The sequence below is a fragment of the Pan paniscus genome, chromosome 1 (genome assembly GCF_029289425.2).
Source record: "Pan paniscus chromosome 1, NHGRI_mPanPan1-v2.0_pri, whole genome shotgun sequence".
Classification (NCBI taxonomy): domain Eukaryota; kingdom Metazoa; phylum Chordata; class Mammalia; order Primates; family Hominidae; genus Pan; species Pan paniscus.
This window is the reverse complement of record NC_073249.2, coordinates 29,190,243-29,208,177: the sequence shown is the minus strand read 5'-3', so window position 1 is coordinate 29,208,177 and position 17,935 is coordinate 29,190,243. Positions and strand designations below refer to the sequence as shown.

At 36.6% G+C, this 17,935-nt stretch overlaps 2 protein-coding genes across 3 annotated transcripts in view; one reads left to right on the top strand and one right to left on the bottom strand.

Annotated features, from left to right (window-relative positions):
* Positions 1–17,935, bottom strand: part of RAB3GAP2 (RAB3 GTPase activating non-catalytic protein subunit 2) — a 121,379-nt gene that overhangs the window by 56,924 nt on the left and 46,520 nt on the right. Inside the window, exons 3-8 of one of the 2 annotated variants that reach the window (XM_003807179.5) lie at positions 8,325–8,448; positions 7,333–7,414; positions 5,400–5,447; positions 5,246–5,321; positions 4,833–4,934; positions 356–455 (exon numbers count right to left, since the gene is read on the bottom strand). In XM_003807179.5, the coding sequence (XP_003807227.1) occupies positions 356–455; positions 4,833–4,934; positions 5,246–5,321; positions 5,400–5,447; positions 7,333–7,414; positions 8,325–8,448 (532 nt within the window). Of the gene's footprint in view, positions 1–355; positions 456–4,832; positions 4,935–5,245; positions 5,322–5,399; positions 5,448–7,332; positions 7,415–8,324; positions 8,461–17,935 lie in introns of both variants that reach the window. The other variant, XM_063597029.1, reaches the window with a different exon arrangement.
* On the top strand, positions 16,079–16,906 carry LOC100991886 (oligosaccharyltransferase complex subunit OSTC). The gene has a single exon (XM_063597039.1). The coding sequence runs from the start codon at positions 16,128–16,130 to the stop codon at positions 16,575–16,577; it is 450 nt and encodes a 149-aa protein (XP_063453109.1). The 5' UTR covers positions 16,079–16,127; the 3' UTR covers positions 16,578–16,906.

The window sequence follows — 17,935 nt, the reverse complement described above, 5'->3', positions numbered from 1 at the left end:
GCAACTAAATTCTTTACCCCATTGTTGGTTGTCAATACTAGGGTTGGTTGTCAATGTTGGTTGCAAATCTAGCTAGCTAAGACATACTGCTGAATTCGTGAAGAAAGCCCGGTGTTCCTGTGCTGACCACACTCTCCAAAGGCAATGTGTGAAGAGTGTTTATGTTTTAGCTCGTCTCTACCTTACTAAGCAATCTACTCAACATGCTCCCCTTTCTCTACAGAAGGCAGGTTTTTCCCATAAATCTAGTTCCGAAGGCCTTTTTTATTTAGAAGACATACTTAATTCCATAAGCAGGTGAAATTAAATAAAACAAACATTAACAGAGGTTAAATATTTCTTGCCAAAATATTACCTTTTGCTACCTGATTTCGACAAGCACGAAGAGATTGAAAAAGGCTAAATCCATCAATAGTCACAATGGCAGCTGGATATAAGATACTCAACTCTTCATTCTATTTAAGAAATAAAAAAAAGTTCTTGAATAGATAAATCAAATAAGCGTATCTACTTTTTATCATACTGAATTTCACGAATAATGTAAAATAACCACCCAACACCCAAAGCAATATCAGGCAGAAGAACAGTAAAAATAGATAAAAAATTAATTTCAGAGTGCCTTTTTGCCAAATACCTAAAATTCTTTTCAAATATAACCTTTTGTGTATGGTGAATAATTATCTCAAAGATGCTGAGAGTAAATAAAGAATTACAATTTCATAAAAAGTAAATATACTCATTGCACAGATACAAACAGTATGTAAAAACAGAAGAAAACTCACCTGAAATCCCAGACACGTCTCAATACACATCCCCAAATATATTCATACACATTTGCATAAGGCTATACCACATATAGTATCCTAACATGTTTTTTACTACTCAATAGTATGTCAGCGATATTTTTCCATTTCAATAAGTGAACAAATCATTTTTTGTTGTGGCTGCACAGTCTTTCATTATATGTACCCGATTTTACTTAACCAGTTCATATTGACGGACATTCAGTTTGGCCTCCTGCTTCCACTCTTGCTCTCTACAATCCATGCTCCACACACCCAGTGTGCTCTTGGTGAGACATAGCAGATCAAACCAATCTCCTGATTAAAACTCTTCAATGACTCTCTTCTGCATTTAGAATAAAACCTGAACTCATTAACCATGGCTGCAACATCTGGCAAATATGAGCGGTCATCATTACCCTCAGACCTTTGCATGTGCTTGGATCTTCTCCTCTCAGATCTTCACCTGCCTAATTGTTCCTGTCATTCAGGTTTCAGTTCAAATGTTAGTTACCCAGAGAGGCTGCTCCTGAACCTCCATCTCAAACAATATACCTATTCTCTTAGCACATTACTATCTTATCAACATGACTTCCTTAACAGCACCTATCAGAGATTGGAATCACCTTGATATCTCTAGCTGCTTACTGTTGGTTTCCCTCCACCATCCCCAAACTGTTAGCCCCATGAAAGCAGGAACCTTGTATGCCTGTTACACCAATGAATCCTCAGGGATTAGAAATGAACTGGGCAAATAACAGGCAGTAAAGAATATTTATGAATTAACATATTTTCATCATTATAGACATCACTGCAATAAACATTCTTCTGTCTGTATCTTTTCGTGTTAGTAAGATATTACTTTAGTGTAAATTCCTTCAAGTGGGTCTGTTGGGTCATACAGTATTCACAATTTTCATTCTCATATATATTAAGTTGCCTCAAAGAGTACCTATCAACTTATATTTCCACCAATAATACATGAGAGTGACTGTTTCTCTATATTGTCATCAAAAGTTTGTTAATCTTTATCTTTGCCAATCCAAAAGGTGAAAAGTTATCTCATTGTATTTTCTTATAGTTCTTAGATTATTATTAAGGCTCAAAATTTTCTTATATGCTTTTGGGCCAATTTCTTCTCTTGAAATCTGCTTTGCTCCTTTTTCTACTGGACTGTCAGGCTGTTTCTCTTTTTAAAGAAGACTTCAGGGCCACAGGGGCATAAACCAGTGGGGAAGGGGCATGGCATGTGTTCTCACATGACAAGTTCACAAGACTAAGCATGCATGGCCCAGTGATCACAGCAGCAGGGAGAGAGCCTCCTCACTGACTTTGGGGAGCTAGAAAACAGAAAAGACCTAATCACTAGCAAGTTAGTTTCTCCAAAACCAGGTAGTCTTCCTGAAGAAAACACTAATCCAAACACCATTGGCCCCAAATCTGTAGACACTGTGCTAGATGACAGAGAAGATCTTTTTACAGAAGCTATTATACAAAAGAAATGTCTTTGAAATTCCAGGAGATTTTTCCTCTCTTTCGAATCCTCTCCTGAAACGAATGACCTGCTGTCACCCGTACTACACTCATTGCTCCTAGAGCTGAATTAGAGGAAATGTGCTTCTGTGATCTCTGACAAATCTGGGAGTATATTAAAAAGAAGCAAATAGAAGATATTTTTGATATATAAATTGACGTGTCAGATCCAGAGCTGTTTAACGTAGCATACAGAGTAACAACAAAGACTTCCTTCTTGATAAAAATTTTGAGATGATTTTCTTGCTTTGTACAGCAAATAGCAAGGAAATATTTAAATGTTAGTTATATTTTTCCACCAGTTCTAAAAAAGAGTATTACAGACATGACCAAATTTAACGTATTTTAAAAAGCTTCGTCATCCAGTCAATTTTTAGAAAAATGAAAAACATCTCTGGAAAGTTATTTTCAGTTCACAGATTATCTTCTTTGATTTCCAGCTGTTCCTTGTTTCCTTTAATAGTTCAATTTCTCCTATCTCCTTACGATGAGTATTATTAGTTACTAAGACTTAAGTCTTCAGCCTGCAGTTTTATTTTCCTACACTCTTTACTTGAAAGAATTCATTCGTTATCTATGACTTCAACCATCGTGTCCAATCTAGTCTCTGTGCCTATACAACAGTTTTGTATCATTACATGATATCAGTAACTTGATTTTATTTCCTACCATCGCCTCAAACTCAACATGTGCAAAACCTCATTTAATAACATTTACTGCCAATGTAGTCCCCTATTCCAACTTTGACAATGGCATTCCTCAGGATAAGTATCTTAGAGACATCTTTAGCTCATTTTAAAAAAATTGTACATCTCTACACAATAACCAGGTCCTATTAATTTCTTCTTCAAAACAATTTTTTTTTTTTTGAGACGGAGTCTCGCTCTGTCGCCCAGGCTGGAGTGTAGTGGCAAGATCTTAGCTCACTGCAACCTCCGCCTCCCGGGTTCAAGCAATTCTCCTGCCTCGGCCTTCCAAGTTGCTGGGACTACAGGCGCATGCCGCCATGCCCGGCTAATTTTTTGTATTTTAGTAGAGACAGGGTTTCACCGTGTTACCCAGGCTGGTCTCAAACTCCTGAGCTCAGGCAATCCGCCCACCTCGGGCTCCTAAAGTGCTGGGATTACAGGTGTCAGCCACCGCGCCCGGCCCCAAAACAATTTTTGTACTGGTCCTTTCTCTCTTCCCAGACACCATATTAGTCCTGGCTCCCAGCACTCCACATCTGTTACAGATGACTTAAAAAACCAGATAACTAGCCTCCCTAATTCCAGTTTATCCTGAAGAAAGAAATCTTCAATATTCCTTTGATTATTTCACTTCCTTCTCATAAATCTTTAGGAGTTTCTCTCATTTCCTGAATCAATTCTCATTTTTCACTTGGCTTTTGAATTTATGCAAAATTTGGCCACTCTGCTTATTTGACAGTTTCTCATTACTTTATAACATAAGTTTCTTTGTTGTTGCATATATAGTTCAACATTCGAATCTTCTCTCAAATTTTCTCCTGATTACCTGAAACATTTTCCCCTCTTTTCTATTACCTAAATTCTATACCCATTATTCAAGGCTTAATGCAAATCTCGCCTCATCAATGAAATTTTCTTATTTTCCTGGTCCAAATTGAACTCCTCTTTCTCTAAGCTTGTACAGACTGTATTCTGTCCAAATAAATTACCAATAAATTAGGTATTGCTTTATATTACTGATTAATTCATCCATAGATATTATTAGATTTTAATCCTAGTCTCTCTTACTAGATAGTTAAGATTCTTTCACAGCTCCAGTCCATCTCCCATGCAAATTAAATTAACAAATGCATACAGTATATACATCTGTTCACTTGAAATCTTTTGGAGGCCAAGTAGTACAACAAAGGGAAGGCATATTACATAGTTTTGACTATGCACTCTGCAAAACAAATAAAAGCATATTGGTTTAAATGGCCCTACAATTATTTTTTGACTAAGACAACCAAAATGTTACAAGGCACCTAAGAAGTTAGAGCCTTAGATACTAAACAGCATTATTTTCTCAGTTGAAATCTTCAATGAATATATGTATTTTCCACTATGAACAAAAGCTTAGTAATCCCTTTTCTGAGAAACAGTTAAGTACAAGGTAGTATCACTAGTAACAAGAAGGCCAAATTTTTTTTCTTTTACTCTGGGTAATTTTGGCACCTAAATCCAAATAAAACAAGATATAAGGTTATAAAATATCATATTTTTGCCTTGCCATTATTAAATTCTAAAAATAAGAAATTTTCTTGGCTTCTAACTAAAGAGTTTTACTTTGTTGTAGAATGAAACATATAATATTTCATTAAATAAGTAAAAGCAAGACTGGTATTCTTTACTCAGCTACAAATAGATTATATTTCTAGACTATGATAGCAGAGCTAACTAACTGTGCCACAAGACAAAGATCTCTTTTAAGTTTCTACCTAAAAAAGAGGAGAGAAACTGCTTCAAAATAATGCCACTGTTACTGTTGGAACACAATTTTTTACACTACCTGCTCAGTCACGCCGGGATGTCGTGGTATTTCATAGGTTCTGCATTTAAGTTGAAGTACTGGGTCCTCATTCAAAAGCTGTGCAAGCAAGAGCACACCATTCTAGGAGGAAGCACAGAGAAGGGCCCTGCTTGTTTTCTTACCAATATACCTTAGCAGGTATGGCCAGGCAAAGAGTACCATTTCCCCAACAGTTTTCCAGAGATACCAGGTACACTCTTTTCAGAATACAGCTCCTCTTCTCTGTATCTTCTACCAGAACTTGCCACGGCCTATCCCGGCCTCTACCCCCATAAAGAATCAACTACACATTTTCAGGCAGCAGGTAATAAAGTCACAAACAGTATAAAGGTGATGCATAACCAGATATTGCAGTCAACTAGTGTTTTCTAGCTGTTGAAAACTCAACTCACCTCAGTGTAGAAGCGTACATAACCTGAAGTAAAACCCACCACAATGCAGGTCCAGTCAGGACGCCCAGTGGAACTCCTGTTACAAACAAAATTTATTATCTTAACAACTCATAAATCAAAGCAAAGAAAACAGATAACTCTTATTTATCCTTACCTCTTTTGGCTTGCTAGTGGGATACACAGAGCACTGGTTACACATTCCCTAAAAACAAAAACAAAATCATATGCTTACCCACTGAACTTACCAATTACTTTTATTTCTCTATAATTGGATGTTAAAGGATAATAACTGGAAGATGACTTCTGTGAACCAGTTTTATTTGATGCATAAGTAAAAATACAGTAAAACTCCACCACTGGTAAGGTCCATAAAATTCATTCACACAAAATGTAATGCCACATGCATTTGAGGTTAATAAAAAACAGAATTTTTCACTCTGTATTGTCATGAAAAGCATGAAAGTACAGAAAGCAAAACTTTACTTACACAACTGACTGTATACACAACTGAGCAAAGCTCAAATGATCCCCACGCAGCCATTTCCTACTATCTCTCTCTCTCTCCTCTGCTTCAGCTAAGAACTTCAGCCTGCCTCTTGTTTGAGATCAGGAGCTGGGCAAATGGTTGAGGAACTGCCAGTCACGTTACATGCAAACTGTATTTCTGCAGGGTACATTATCTTAGGAACTTATGTATTTCAACTTACTGGGTTTTCTTTTCTATTTTGCAGAAACTGCTCTGATCATCTATTTCTAAGCACATGTTAGGTGTGATGTTATATAAAAAAGATATATTTTTTTTCTGACATGTAGACTTGAAATATTTGTCAGGAGCTCAGAAACTAAGTCTCAAAATCAAAACAACTCCTACCCACTGACTTTTGTTAAATCTGTCAAACCTGAGGATCATCACCAGCTTATCCAAGAAACTATAAACACTTCCATGCCATACATCATACTAGGTAATCAATGAACAAAATTCATCTTCGTGTTTGTTCACTGTTTTTAAAGTATTATGTTTGCTTTGCATTTCTGACAGAGATCAAATGTCTTTAAAACACTTAGACTAAATGGTGTAAGGAGAAATATTACCATTTATTTTGATGATAGAGAATATTTCAAATATCTACAATGTTCCAGGCATGTTCTAGGCACTTCCACTTGGTTGTCTTTTATCTGAATTCAAAGTATGAAGGATTTTCTTACTCATTCTGATCAGACAGTTTTGAGTCATAAAGATTTAATTGAAAACCAGTTTTGGGCTCAAGGTTCTAAGCTAGCAGCTCCATCATGTCACCATACTGGATATCATGGTTACAAAAGCTTTACTGGGTCAGCAGGAAACTAATGTACCAACTTGCATTTCTTAAGTGTTTATGAGTTTTAAGAATTAATGTAGTACTGTACCCTTCAAGTATAAGCCCAATATCAGCAAAGCAGAGAAGACAATGATTGCCCTTGACTTTTTCAATGAATAAAATTAGTAATGGAGAACAGAGGGAAAAGACAAAATGTAAAAAGGATTTTATGAGATTCTTTTTGAATTCTTCCTTAAATCTTCCAACAGAATTTTTTAAAAACATAATTACACGATACATAAAATTTGCTGATTGTATCATTCTCTACAACCTATAAAGTTAGGATACATATACATTTACTAAACATTTCAAATAATGAAATTTCTTTCTTATTTTAAAAAATTATTTTTTTTTAAGAGACAGGGTGTCACTCTGTTGCACTGGCTGGAATGCAGGGCATGATCATAGCTCACTGCAGCCTCAAACTCCTGGGTTCAAGCAATCCTCCTGCCTCAGCCTCCCGAGTAGCTGGGACTACAGGTGTGCGCATCACATCCAGCTAATTTTTAAAATTTTGTAGAGACAGAGTCTTACTATGTTGCCCAGGGTGGTCTCGAACTCCTGGGCTCAAATGATCTTCCTGCCTTGGCTTCCCAAAGTGCTAGGATTACAGATGTGAACCACTGCACCCAATCAAATAATGAAACTTTTTAATAGATTCACCTACAAGTCAAATAATTTCATACATACATGTAACACACAGAGAAACAAAAATTAACTGGCACCTACCCTTCTTCGACATTTAAGGAACCACTCCAGCCAACAGCAAATTGCATTTCTTCCTTTCCTTTATCACTATATTTCCATTTTGCTGTAAGAATTAAGATATCATATAAAATAATTTTAGCTATAATACACTAAAAGAGTAATTTATAAATTTTGCTCTTTCCCCTTAGAATATGATTACAAAATTTAACAGTTGTGTATTAACTGACTTGGGTCTTTTTTATAGGTAAATATAAGATAAACATGTTTATAAGATTCTTATAATACACCTAGTCTCCTGGCCTTCAGCCTCTCCTTCCCCCAATTCAACCTGTATAATGTTGTCATAGTTCTTGTAGAATAAAGTTATTAACTCCTATGCCCACCCTGCCTAGTTTAAGACTACTTTTATCATCAGATGACGGAGAAAATTTTTCTACTAGATCTTTGCTACTTGAGGGTAACTTTGCTTTGTAAGACCATTCTAGACACATTTTACACATAATCTTACTTTGATCAGTAAGGTTTGGAGATCTATAAGATATGAAAAAAACCTCAATTTTAATCTTCAACAAAAAATTATGAGTTAAAATGCTATGCCCCAAACAGAAATCTATAATATTATGAGTTTTCAAATTAGAGTTGAAAATCACCTCATTCACATTGTTACTAAGAAAAGGTCAATGACCTTTTTAGCTCTGACTGTCACTTGCAAGAATTGAGCAATGCACAGTACTGCCCCTGAGGTACCATATGGAGAGCACTAAGGTAGCTACAGCCAAGAAAGAAAAAAGGGAGAAAACAAACAGAATGGAAGGGGGAGAAAGAGGGAAATGGAGAGGGAGGGAGGGAGGGGGCGGAGGAGGAGTTGGGGGGGAGAGGGAGAGAGAGAGAGAGAGAGAGAGAGAGAGAAATAAATAAATAAATAAAAAGCATTATATTCTTTTCACCTAATCCATTTTCTCTTCTATCCAATGTATCAAAATAAAGGTCGCTGAAAATAATAGGATACTCACGCACTAGAAATACAGCTTTTTGCTCTCGAGCTATCACCATAAGATCATTGGTTGGAGATAAGGATAAAACACAATCTTGGAGCCAGGAAGTTTTTTGTGTTTTGCAAGTATTTCCTTCTTCTTCCTGTGGGTAAAACTACAATTACTGCATATGCAAAAATACCAAGAGTATTCAAACTCAGCTTGCCTGCCTCAAGGGGTGAGAGGGAAGAAAAAAAAGAAAAGGAAATATTTCCAATTCTCATACAGTTTCATAATATTCCTTATCAAAACATGCCAAAGATGGCTGACAAACAAAATACCCACTATAAACAAATCTTCAGTTTTGAATATTAATGCAAAAAATTTAAATATAAACAAATATAAACTAGCAAGGCATTAAAAGAATGTCACATAGTGGCCAGGCATGGTGGCGCACACCTGTAATCCCAGCACTTTGGAGAGCCGAGGACAGGAGGTCAGGAGTTTGAGGCCAGCCTGGCCAACATGGTGAAATCCCATCTCTACTAATAATACAAAAATTAGCCAGGTGTGGCGGCGCGTGCCTGTAATCCCAGCTACTCGGGAGGCTGAGGCAGGAGAATCACTTGAACCCAGGAGGTAGAGGTTACAGTGAGCTGAGATGGCACCACTACAATCCAGCTTGGGCGACAGAGTGAGACTCTGTCTCAGGAAGAAAAAAAAAATGTCACATAGGAATCACTCCGGGAATTCAGCATTAGGAAATTTAGTGAATAATCCTATTTACAAAGAGATAGCTAGACAGCAAAGAAAAAAAATGTGATGTTTATTATGGTTATAGGATCTATAAAAGCATCTGATATAATGTTATGCTTCTTTCTTTTTATTTGGCCTACAGGTGTTTTCTCTTTTTCATTAGACGTTTATGTATTGTATAGGTAAATCCCCATGGTTAAAAATTCAACAGCTATAAAAAGGTGTTCTTTGAAAAATCTCTTATACTCCTGTACTCTGGCCATCTAGTTGTTAACTCTAGAGACAATGCAATCAGTTCTTATGTGTATTTCCAGAGATACTTTATGCACATTTACTACCCTTTTCCTCCCTTTTTCTTACAAGAATAGTAGCATTATATATATATATACTTCTATACTTTGCTTTTTTCTCTTAACATATTCATTAGACTTCATTCCACTTCCACATGAAGTTTCTTTATTGTTTTTAATGTCTGCATAGTATTCCATTTTATGGATGCACTATAATTTATTTAACCAGTTCCCGATATGTGTGGACATTTGTATTGCTTACCATCTTTTGCTGTTACCAACTATGCTGCAATAAATATGTTTATAAATTCCTCTGTTTGTGTGGAAGTGTATCAGTAAGCTAAATTCCCAGAAGTAAAATTGCTGGGTCAAAGGGAATGTGTATTAGTAAATTTGCTGAATATTCCCAAACTGTGCCCCACACATGTTTTATTAATTTGTAATTCCATCAGCAATTTTTGAAAGTGCTTGCTTTTTCACAGGCATTTCAAAAAATATTTTAATGGTGGATCTCTGTGTCAATTTAATAGGTAAAATGTAGTATCTCAATATACTTTTAAACTACATTTTTCTTATTAATGAGAATTTAGGCATTTTCTCATATACTTAAGAAAATTTCTCATTTTTATATAAAGGAAAGGAACAAACTGCATAATTTTCTATGAATAGTTTGTTCCCTTCCTTTGTAGATTTCCTGTTGGGTTGATGCTCTTTTTCTAATTGCTTTGTATACACTCTTTACATACAAAAAGAAAAACAAAATTGGCCCTTTGAACATAAGTGATGCAAATAGTTTTTCCTATTTGTGATGGCTTAAGTTTTTCCATGTAGAAATTTTTTATTGTCATGTGGCTAAATTATCCATCTATTCTCTTACAGCTTCTGGGTTTGATGTCATGTAGACTCCTACCTTACTCAGCCCTACCTAATGTCTTTTAGATTCAATTATTCAAAAGGGGAGGGAAAGGGAGGGGAAAGCTATGCAGGTTAATTTCCTTTTATAAAAAAATTATAATTTCATGCTTTTTAAAAACTTGTAATAATTACAAGCATTATAAAATTTAAAAGATTTTAGAAACAGAAAATCATCCTAGTCAGAAATGTTACAGTAGTATTATATTTCCAGGAATAAATTATTTCTTGCTGGGATACCATCAAAGAAATGTTTAAAACACAAATAAAATATGGGTTACAGGGAATCTTTAGAAATACCCCAAAATGAGCCTGAAACGTCTGGGACAGTCAAGCAATTATTTTTCTTTTGCAATGGGATATTAGGAAACAAACAGATTTGGAACTTTTTTCTCAAGCAAAATAAGCTAAGGAGGCTGCACCATCTCCCGAAAGATAGGGAGAACATAACATTGGCAAAATCTCATTTTATTAAAGCTCTACTTTTCTTAAGGAATTCTGTATCTAGCTTGTTGTTTTTAATGTTTGTTTTTCTACAGATAAATTAGAAAATTATCCCCCAAAGATAAAAGTTATGAAGGTAAAACTTAGTTGTAATTAAATTTTTCCCTGGTTCCACAACTTCTGCTGTAGGATAGTCTTTGTTTACCCAACACATCACTCCTCATGATGGCTTGCTGTAAGCTGAGGACAACATTACCCTATGGTTTCCTCCAACAACTGAGACTCCAATTATACCAACTGTGAGGCACAGGACCTTCTAAGTGATTAGAGATCCACTTTCAGGTAGGAGCTTAGAAGAGGACAGCTTATATAGGAATATTATTTAGGCATTGCTTTTGACAAGAAATTAGGAGGGTCCAAAACTCTTTGATTGGTCTCTGACTCTTATCCTAAAATCTCCATCTCAATGCAATAAAAAAGAATCAATATAATGCTTCAGGAAAGGAATACAGCCCTTATTTGGGCATGTTCTCAAAAAAATTTGTTTTAATAATTGAGCATCTATACAAATAGATTCCTTCCTCTTATCACACTTCCAAAACTATGTTTAATCAGTAAATCCTAAAAATATTATAAAAGTTGCTTTTCTTTTTTTTTCATAAAGAATATTGTTCCTATGTTTCCGTCCCATATTTTCAAAATAATGCCACTAACAAGGATTAGATCTGATGTTTATGTGCACAGAAAAGACAAAGAGTCAAAGATGGAAGACATTTAGAGGCCAACTGGTCCAAATTCTAATTTTATAATAAAGAAAATGGAGTCTCGGAGAGGTTAAGGGATGTGTTCCAGCCATAGAATTAGTGTCAGAGCCCAAACTAAAATCTAGGCTTCCTAATTCTTAATTCAGGTGGTCTTTCCACTCTATCACCCTGCTCATCTCTGTGGGTAGCTGTACTAGCTCTTTGGAAGCTTGTCTTTACTTGAGATTTGACTCTAGTATCATATTCAATGAAAACCCTTTTCTCCAAAAGAACTACTGTATTGTCACTTTATTCCGGCCTAATCTTTCTGTAGTTCTTTGAGTCGATTTAGAGCTACAAGATGACCACTGTATTTGAATATGTGAGCCAGAGTATTCTTGAGGTATTTCTTCAAGAACTCCTTTAAAAATACTTTCCCTCTCCTTTCTGTTTTTCCATCAGAAGTTCCAGTTCCTGTGGCAAACCCATCCTATCCTGACTCCTAACCTTCTTTCAAACTTACTGCAATTAAAAGTCTTACTACTCCCTGCTACCTGTTTATTCTGTGACTGCATTTCTCCCACACTAGATGAGATGCCCTCTGGTTGGCAAAGCCTACGGCTTATATTACTTTTCACCTCCACATGTAGCACAGTCCACTAATAGAATATAGGAGTAAATAACAGTATTCCCTATCTCTTAAATAATATATTATCTATTCTTACACCTGAAACTGTATAACAATGAGCAATCAACCTAAAGCTAGTATATTCAGTCCTTAGTAATGTTTTTTCTTAAGTAATACTAAGATTTAATAGTTCAAGATTCTGGCTGACATATTCATGGTAAGTACAAGTTAAAGAGATATAAGAACAGAATACCACTGTATCATAGTCTTCTTAGTTGGGCCTAAAACTCGGTGTCAGATTATGATCAAGCTGCTGCTACCCCAACAAATGGACTATAAGTGATCTCAGAAGCAAACATGAATTTTGTCCCAAAAGGACTACCCATGACAAAAGCATTGGAAATAGATGTCACTTGCTTGGAAGCAAATTCAGAAAAATGATTCCATAATCAATTATGATATCCCTAACCTGCTTAGCCATCTTATACAGGTACATTTTTATTTACATGAAACTTGAGAATAAAACTTGATGTGGATTAAGTTTTACTCCGGTTTCATCCACTGAAGACGGGGGAATAAAGAAGCAAAAAGCCAAAATCTTCCATCATTCTTTACTGCAGTTTATTTTCTATGTCCTTTCTACTTCTCCAACTTTCTCTGTTACTGTGGTACTAAAAATATATCCTCCCAGTTTGCCATGGTAAAGTTGGATATGTACAACTGAGCATTACATATTATAAAAATAGGTTAGAAAATACGATAATATTATTATATCATCATTAGAGTTTGATGTGCCATAAAATTCTAGATCTAAACTTTTAGTTGTGCTTCTCAAGAATGATGCTAACTTGTCACATCATTCTGAGCAAACTATCGCAAGGACAGAAAACCAAACACCGCACATTCTCACTCATAGGTGGGAATTGAACAATGAGAACACTTGGACACAGGGTGGGGAACATCACACACTGGGGCCTGTCGTGGGGTGTGGAGTCAGGGGAGGGATAGCGTTAGGAGATATATCTAATGTAAATGACGAGTTAATGGGTGCAGCACACCAAAATGGCACATGTATACATATGTAACAAACCTGCACGTGGTGCACATGTACCCTAGAACTTAAAGTATAATTAAAAAAAAAAAAGAATGATGCTAACTTGTCACAAAATGCAATGGTGTTGTGCTCTTAACACAAGCTCCACAAGCTCTTTGGATCCACAACCACACGGGGGAGCAGCTGTATACCTATTGCAACTGCAAGCTCCTGGTCACATGTAATTCTAAAGTAACTTCTTTGTGACTAAGGCACAGTATTCAACATATCAGATTCAATACAAGGACAAAAAGCCTCTAATGACAATAATCCAAACCAAATAATATCCTTAAAATTATAAAGAGGTAAAAATGTATTGTTTCTCCACAAGCTTAGCTATAATATTTTGCCCCCAGCCAGAGTAAATTTTACCATATTATGAAGCAAATTCAAAACAGAAAACTGCTGGAGGTGTGGATGGGAGAAATCCTCAGGTAAATCAAATTTCTTTTAATAAATCTACAAATTAAGAAACTGTAGTACTAAGTGCAAGACAATGTAAGCAAAGATCCTAGAACTGCTTGTCTGTACAGATCAACAATCTCCTTCTTACACATGTCATAATCCTCTTGAAGCCAACTGACAGGATGATTCAATCTTAAACAGAAACAGAAGGAACTACAGGGATCATTTGAGTGAAATTCCTCATTTTCCAGAAAAGAAATCAAGCTCTAGAAAGAATAAGTGGATTTTCACTAACCATGCCAATACTATAGATAATACATTTAAAGCAACATACATTCACACAGTCCCTGGACAATTTACAGAGGAACTCTGGTCCTTCACTTCTAAAATCAGGGGTCTGAGGAAGAATGAGGAAATGGCCTGTGGGTCAGAATCCATGAGAATGACTAGACCCTCGATGTTCTCATATCTCTCTCTCTCTGCTTTAATGTATCCTGTACAACACTGCCACAGTATTGCTCCAGAAGGGCTGCAGAAATACAAACCAAGAATAAAGAGTGTGAGTCCATCTGAAGTGACTCCAGTGCCAGATTTTTCAGGGAAGTCTCAAGTCTAAGCACAAATAACTTGATGAAAATATTGGTATAGTGGAGATTAGGAAATGCCCTCTCTAGGCTGGATCACAATGAGCTAGTATTAGGTTTTACAACAAAATATGATTTCCAGTGCCAGTTCCAGAAAGCTCAGGCAAGAAATAGGGCTGTAAATAACAATGTTCTGGGAAGCCTAATAGAGCATCGGCACACATTCAGTGGCCGACAAGATGCAAGCTCATCATTTTGTTTTGTGTCATAAGGGCATTTGCCTACTAATTAGGGTTTTGGAAAACTTCCCCAGCAATAATGGGGCCCACAGCCTCTAACACTGCCCCCTTGAAGCTAGTGATCCAAAAATAATATCATTTGACAAGGTAATTTCCCAAGGCACGCCTGAAATGTAAAACAAAAAAAGCACCTCACTGCTTAAAGTTGCTCCACCAGGGACCTTGGGTTTTCCACAAAAACTTGCCTCCCCCACCCTGTTACTAAAGTTGACACTGAATTTGCCTGCAGTCTCCCCCATCGTCGTCGTCGTGGTGGCTGCGCTAAGCTCCATGGCTCTGAAAGCCAGCCCGTCCCTTCCCTGCCACTGTGAAGTGGGTGTTCAGAGAGTCTCGCTCCTGGAACACAGGTGAGTGGAGTCCCCGAAGATCCACACAAAATAGCCCGGCCAGTTCCAGCAATTATGAAAAAGTCCAGGCTCTCAGACCGCTGACACTGATAGGTAGAAGTCCTTGGTGCCACCTGGTATTCCAGTGGCTCAGTCCATGTGCATCATCACGAGTAGGATCCAGCTTGCTGCTGAAAAGGCCTCTGTCCCGTTTGTGGATAAGACAGTGCAGCCCAACCATGGGACAGCTTTAGAAGGAGGCAAAAGCTGAAGATGGATTTTTTGTACCTGGCTGATATGGTTTGGCTGTGTCCCCACTCAAATTTCATTTTGAATTGTAATTCCCACAATTCCCACGTGTTGTGGGAAGAAGCCGGTGGGAGGTAACTGAATTATGGAGGTGGGTCTCTCCTGCCCTGTTCTCATAGTGAATGAGTCTCATAAGTTCCGATGGTTTTAAAAAGGGGAGTTTCCCTGCACAAGCTCTCCTCTCTTGTCTGTTGCCATGTGAGACATGGCTTTCACCTTCCACCATGATTGTGAGGCTTCCCCAGCCATGTGGAAGTGTAAGTCCAATAAACCTCTTTCTTTTGTAAATTGCCCAGTCTCAGGTACGTCTTTATCAGCAGCATGAAAATGGACTAACACACTGGCCTACGTGGAGAGAGCACCCTGGCTTCTTCTGAGGGCTGCTGCTGGGCTAGGTGCACCATTACCACTTGAGTATCTTGAAAATAGCTGGCAGTTTTCAGTTATTATACCACAACCGCTTCTCACAGACATATTAGTGCATCTGAGACTGGGTTTATTTCTTCATATACTGGAAACTTTTGTTTCCTTAGAATAGAAAATTATCATACAGAGTTTTATTTTGAGTTTTTCTTTTTATGCACTGTCCTCATGGCTATATTCTCCAGGGAACTTGTTCTTTTGGAAATCATATTTAATGAAGATATTTCCATATTGAAGTGAGGTGGGTATGGTATTAAAGTAAAAAGGAAGGAGATGAAATATTTATTCTGCATTATGTTTGAAGTGTTAGATGGCTAAGTATTAAAAGCAACCAAATTAAATCCCCCAAATTAAAGCAATCAGAACACCTGCTTCGCTAGATTTTGCCAGCTGCCAATCATGTTGGACTGAGCTAATCTATTCCTCTTTCTGACACTACTATGGTAAATAACAATAAAACTTGCTTTTATAAAGGCAAAAATGAATGAATGAATGAATGCACCTATAAAACATAATCCTAGTTGTTGAGGGGAGGGAATCTATAATTATATTTTAGTATGGCCTAAACTTCAAGAATTTTTTTTGAATTAAGACCAGTAGAGGCCGAGAACGGCCCTTGCTGCTACCAACATGGAGACTTTGTACCGTGTCCCGTTCTTAGTGCTCGAATGTCCCAACCTGAAGCTGAAGAAGCCGCCCTGGTTGCACATGCCGTCGGCCATGACTGTGTATGCTCTGGTGGTGGTGTCTTACTTCCTCATCACCGGAGGAATAATTTATGATGTTATTGTTGAACCTCCAAGTGTCGGTTCTATGACTGATGAACATGGACATCAGAGGCCAGTAGCTTTCTTGGCCTACAGAGTAAATGGACAATATATTATGGAAGGACTTGCATCCAGCTTCCTATTTACAATGGGAGGTTTAGGTTTCATAATCCTGGACCGATCGAATGCACCAAATATCCCAAAACTCAATAGATTCCTTCTTCTGTTCATTGGATTCGTCTGTGTCCTATTGAGTTTTTTCATGGCTAGAGTATTCATGAGAATGAAACTGCCGGGCTATCTGATGGGTTAGAGTGCCTTTGAGATGAAATCAGTGGATACTGGATTTGCTCCTGTCAATGAAGTTTTAAAGGCTGTACCAATCCTCTAATATGAAATGTGGAAAAGAATGAAGAGCAGCAGTAAAAGAAATATCTAGTGAAAAAACAGGAAGCGTATTGAAGCTTGGACTAGAATTTCTTCTTGGTATTAAAGAGACAAGTTTATCACAGAATTTTTTTTCCTGCTGGCCTATTGCTATACCAATGATGTTGAGTGGCATTTTCTTTTTAGTTTTTCATTTCTTAAAATATATTCCATATCTACAACTATAATATCAAATAAAGTGATTATTTTTTACAACCCTCTTAACTTTTTTGGAGATGACATTTCTGGTTTTCAGAAATTAACATAAAATCCAGAAGCAAGATTCCATCAGCTGAGAACTCTGGACAGCTGATCAGCTTTACCTATGGTGCTTTGCCTTTAACTAGAGTGTGTGATGGTAGATTATTTCAGATATGTATGTAAAACTGTTTCCTGAACAATAAGATGTATGAACGGAGCAGAAATAAATACTTTTTCTAATAAAAAAAAAAAAAAAAAAAGACCAGTAAAAAAGTTTTCTTAATCTACAAAAATACAGAAGCCACTAATGTGCATTATGAAAAGGAATTCTTTCTAAACAACTCTATATGGGATAGAGCATATTTTACTTTAAAAATTTTCTTTCTTTTGATTTTAAGCACACAATGCAGGCAGACAATAAAACTGTAGTAATTAAATCAGTCTTTCAACTATAGCTGGCATTATAGGGACTGGTAATTACTGGGTAAACACAGTGGCCAGTGTTTTTTGGTTTTTCAGCTATTGTAGTACTTACGTAGTCACTGAAGTAGCCAGGAGTAGTTTTTCAAAGCTTTCAACTTTAGTACGATAAGTCCATCATTTGCAATTTATGTTGTTACTGTCATTGTGCTAACTTTCACAGATATTTACACATTTTAGTGGTACCAGTAAGATCCAGTGTAATCTAAGGGCTGTCAGCATTCTCTGTAATTCTCAGCAGCTTACTGCCTAAGCCATAGAAATAAAATACTCATCTATACTTTTAAAGCAAGACACATAGTGCTTCAGCAATTTTGAAACACAAAAAGAAAGTAAACATCACTATATTACTAGTTACTAAGGATTTTTTCTTTTTTTTTCTATTCTGCTACTAACTATAAAATGCTCAATATTTTTCAAACTTTCTTTTTTTAGATAGCAGAACTTTGTATTCCCAAACAAAATTTTTTACAAAATTTCAATATATGAAATAGATAAAAGCACGAATGAGGAAGCTACACAGCACCTCTGTAGAACCCTAGAGCTCTCTCACACATAGCATGA